The sequence below is a fragment of the Ctenocephalides felis genome, unplaced genomic scaffold, assembly GCF_003426905.1.
Source record: "Ctenocephalides felis isolate EL2017-DRISC unplaced genomic scaffold, ASM342690v1 CF-g0.4_SCAFFOLD_01886, whole genome shotgun sequence".
In the NCBI taxonomy this organism is placed as follows: Eukaryota; Metazoa; Arthropoda; class Insecta; order Siphonaptera; family Pulicidae; genus Ctenocephalides; species Ctenocephalides felis.
In genome coordinates, this window is record NW_020538040.1 from 56,251,669 (window position 1) to 56,255,706 (window position 4,038).

At 35.7% G+C, this 4,038-nt stretch overlaps 1 protein-coding gene across 1 annotated transcript; it reads right to left on the reverse strand.

The window, feature by feature from the left end:
- Positions 1-1,410: 1,410 nt before the first annotated feature.
- LOC113375122 lies at positions 1,411-3,171 on the reverse strand. The gene has a single exon (XM_026615071.1). It carries the CDS (start codon positions 3,169-3,171, stop codon positions 1,411-1,413), a length of 1,761 nt encoding a protein of 586 aa, XP_026470856.1.
- Positions 3,172-4,038: the final 867 nt, after the last annotated feature.

The window sequence follows — 4,038 nt, forward strand, 5'->3', positions numbered from 1 at the left end:
AACATCGGGTGATCAATGATCTTCACACACACTATTCAATGCATGATGTGTAGCAAAAAATTAAATTTTGTTTTTAAACATTCAAAGGTCTTTCATAATAAAACGTAAACAATATTAATAGTGCTAAGTGATTTCCAATCAGACTCACACGTAATATTTTTGTGTTTTTTTTTCTATCTGACGAACAATTTTCAGTTATTTATAATCTATTATTTTCAGTTTCTCTAATTACAATTAATGTTATTGTTATTTTATAATAAACAATATCTACTGGCAAGACCATTCAATAAAGCAATATACCACATTTTCAATATGATTTCAATCACACTTTTTCGTAATACCATCTACAATTTCACAATATTTGGCACTTCAATCGGACAGAAAATGGTTTTGATAAAAATTCAATACACATTTCTTATTTTAATATTGAATAATCAATCAAATAAATGACGGAATCTCATGTTACTGTATGGTTGTTTTAAAATATGTGAAAAAGTGAGAAATTTGAAAAATGAGTATAACCAAAGGGCTTACTGTATCTAATAAGCTATGAAACATGGACGGCAAAAAAGGCAAATTTAAAATTGACATCACGGTATATTTCATAGCAAAATGTGAATTGTTAATGCTTGCCTTACAAATAGCAGAGATTTCAAGTTATCTTTAATTCCATATGTAAAAATCAAATAAGAATAATTCACTAAATTCTGCTGTATCCATATAGGCAAGAGAAAATGCGCATTAATATGAATGTAATTTCATATATTAAAAGCATGATCGAAAGTAAATATCGCAACTAACTACAAATCTTAAAGTATGTTGAAAATTATAACCAATTATGACCAATTTGAGAAAACTAAAAACATAAAATAATTAATGATATATAATACATCTTGACTAACATTACGCATTTGAAGTGAATTGATACTCTCATACACAATAAGCAAATGTGCGACCATGCATTACAAAAAGATTTGATTAACTACTTCTCTGCAGTTTTTCTATTATCCGGAGAGATAATTATCCGGAGAGATAATTATGTTAAGTTTGTAGAATTAAAAAAGCCGTATATACTGGTGCTACTTAATAATTTCACTTGTGTTTAAGCTGTCCAATGATAGCAATATAAAATATATGGTTAGCATTACAAAAATAAAATCTTCATTATTGAAAACTCTTATGGCAGGATCTAATATTTATAACTAATTGTAAGATAGAATTTTTTCAATATTAATTATCTTAATGCGTTTAAAATTGAATTGTTAATGTTGAAGAATTGAAATGTTAATATTGAAAATAGGGTACGGAATGTACTAAATACTAGCAATTTTGTTGGAAAGTTAAATGAGTGATCAAATTAGATTAACATAAGATCTAATAATTTATATTTCGAAGAGCAAATTCAAGTAACTATATTGGTGGTAAATAGTGTCTGCTTGTTTGTGGTGAAGCAGGATTCGACAGCCCAGACTCATGAATTGGTGACAACGCTGGACTTCTAGCCTGAAGTAGCGGCCTCTTTCTTCTCACCTTTCTGCGCTGCTGAAGCTGAACAGCTGTCGCTGGTGGCAATTGAATTGATGCCAAAGTCTCCGCTAATCGTTGCAGTTCATCTGGATCTGCCAGTCTTCTTCTAACAGGAGGCGGAGGCGCTGGTGGTGATCCCGTCATCAGAGCAGGTAGAATCGATTCCGGAGGATTTACATCCTCTGGTTCCTCAACAACAGGCTCTGTTATTATTTCAGGTTCAACCTGATTAGGCATTACAACAACACCTTTTCCCAATCTTCTTCTTTTTCTTCCAAATCTGCTAACTATTCTAAAGAAATGCCTCAGTCTTATCGCAGGACGTATCGATTTTCTTGGCACACCGTTTTGTTGCAAACCTATTCCTGGTTCGTCATTATTCATAGTTACTAGAGAACCGGTAATTGTAGATATAGTAACTCCCGCATCATCAGGCGTTTCCGGACTGGTAGTCAAAGTTCCACAACAGGTCCATTTTCGCCGCCATCTATGGTGTTTGCCAATAGATTTCAGACTAGGAGGAGAATGCTTCGTGTTGGCGATAGTGCAACAAGAACACCGGTCGGCCGTCGCAGTAGCCGCAGTGTCTTGTAGTACAGCGTTTTGAACAATTGGTGCATCATTTGGTGTGTTCTTCACTTGGCAAACGTAAAACATTTTCCGCCTGTATTCTAACGTAGTAGTTTCTTCGCAGCAATATAAAGTGGACGGGCGCCTGCGAATTTCAGTTCCATTATCGGCAACTTTGTCTCCAGTACAAAAATATAACTTTGTCGTTGTCTGGTTAGTTGATGTCAAGCTGCTAGCAGTACTTTCGGGTGTTGGTGTTGGAACTTCAGGAGTTTCACGCCTGTAACCTCTGACATATTCGTAAGTTGTCAGTCCAAGAAGTGAGATGTACACGTGAAAGCAGCAGAGGTGAAGCAGTAATCCAGCAGCAACTGCTGCCAATAGTCCCAACGTAGCAACAATAAGTACGAAGCCGGTATCTGGTATATCAATAATTTCTTCACTTTGATTTATGGTGGCTGATGTGAAGTTGATCACTGCTTCGGTTGAGTTAAAATCATCGGTGGTTTGCTGTGATTGTAACTTGACCACTAGCTCCGCGAGCGCTATGCCGAGCACCACAACAGCTGTCATCATGGCGCTTAAGACGCACGCGAGGAATGCCGTGTAGTTCTTGCCGCCCACGCAATGATTCAACCATTTGCAATGGTGGTCAAATTTCGCGACGCACTTGTTGCAGGAGCTACAGTGCTTAGTTCGCGCATCTGCCGTCCTGATTTCACATAGATGGCATCTGCCGTCTTCAATGACGTGGGCGTATTTTTCCCGATCAAAATCGGGAACTCTTTGCCTGCGTTGCCTGTTCTCCTTTCTTCGTAAACCGGGATCCGCGGGGTCAATCAGCAACGCTGCTAAATGCGACACTGCATGAGTGGCAAAAAGTATCGATACTAAGGCCGATATGGGCTGTCGGATTTCTGTCGACAGTGCGGGTATCAACACCAGAAATGTTGCGAGCGCTGATAACAGAATAGCAAACCATCCGGCAAGTTGAAGGGGATGCAGCGGCAGCTGCAGACCGTGCGTGCGACGCCATTTCCGTGGACGGGCTGCCGTCGAAAGGGCGGCCGGCATGGCGACCGCGGAATGATCGTGCTAAATGAGCTAGCACTTCTGCACGCGGCATCTGACATGATGCGGGGAATGCCATGCAATGATGAACCTCTTCGCTTTGGAATTCTACGTCACCATTAAGCACCCTTCATATGTCACTAATTATCAGATTTTGCGAAAAAAAAACTAGGAAAATTTGTGGACGGAAAAATTTAATCACTGGATTTATAACATGCTTTAACACAATTCACTTTATTATAAATTTTATTATATTTTGAAAATCTTAGTTTCAATAACGATATAAATTTGTTTTAATCTCACCACAAAGGATTTTTTAGTATGCTGCAAATGAATATATTATTAAAAAATGATATATTGCAAGTTTATAAATTTTAGATATATAAATTCAATTGTGAAAAAAATAAATGTAACGATAGAGAAACAGAATTATAATTATATAAAATTGTGGATAATGTGAGTCCGAATACAATCAACAGTTTTAATTTATTTGATCATTTATTTTTAGACGTTTAATTTTTCGTGTTAATTTTAACACTTTAGCTATGCCAATTATTTAAACAAATAATTTTAAATGAGAAAACGGTTGGCAAACAATTATAATAAAGAACTAATAATTATTATAAAATGAAATAAAGTATTAGCTAAACATTTAAGTAACTTAAGAGTAATTAAATTTAAAAATTATTAAAGATATTTTACGATATTTTACATTACAGATTATAAATAACTAGTGCCGCAAATTCGCCTTTAAGATGATCTCATTGTAAGACAATGTAATCAAACATGAACAGCACAGTTTTCTTTTATATTTGTTTACATTACATAATGACACATATACCGTGTGTCGAAACGTATAAATAAATAGTT

Coding starts and splice junctions, on each gene's coding strand:
- LOC113375122 (XM_026615071.1), bottom strand. CDS start 3,171: ATGCCGGCCGCCCTTTCGACGGCAGCCCGTCCACGGAAATGGCGTCGC.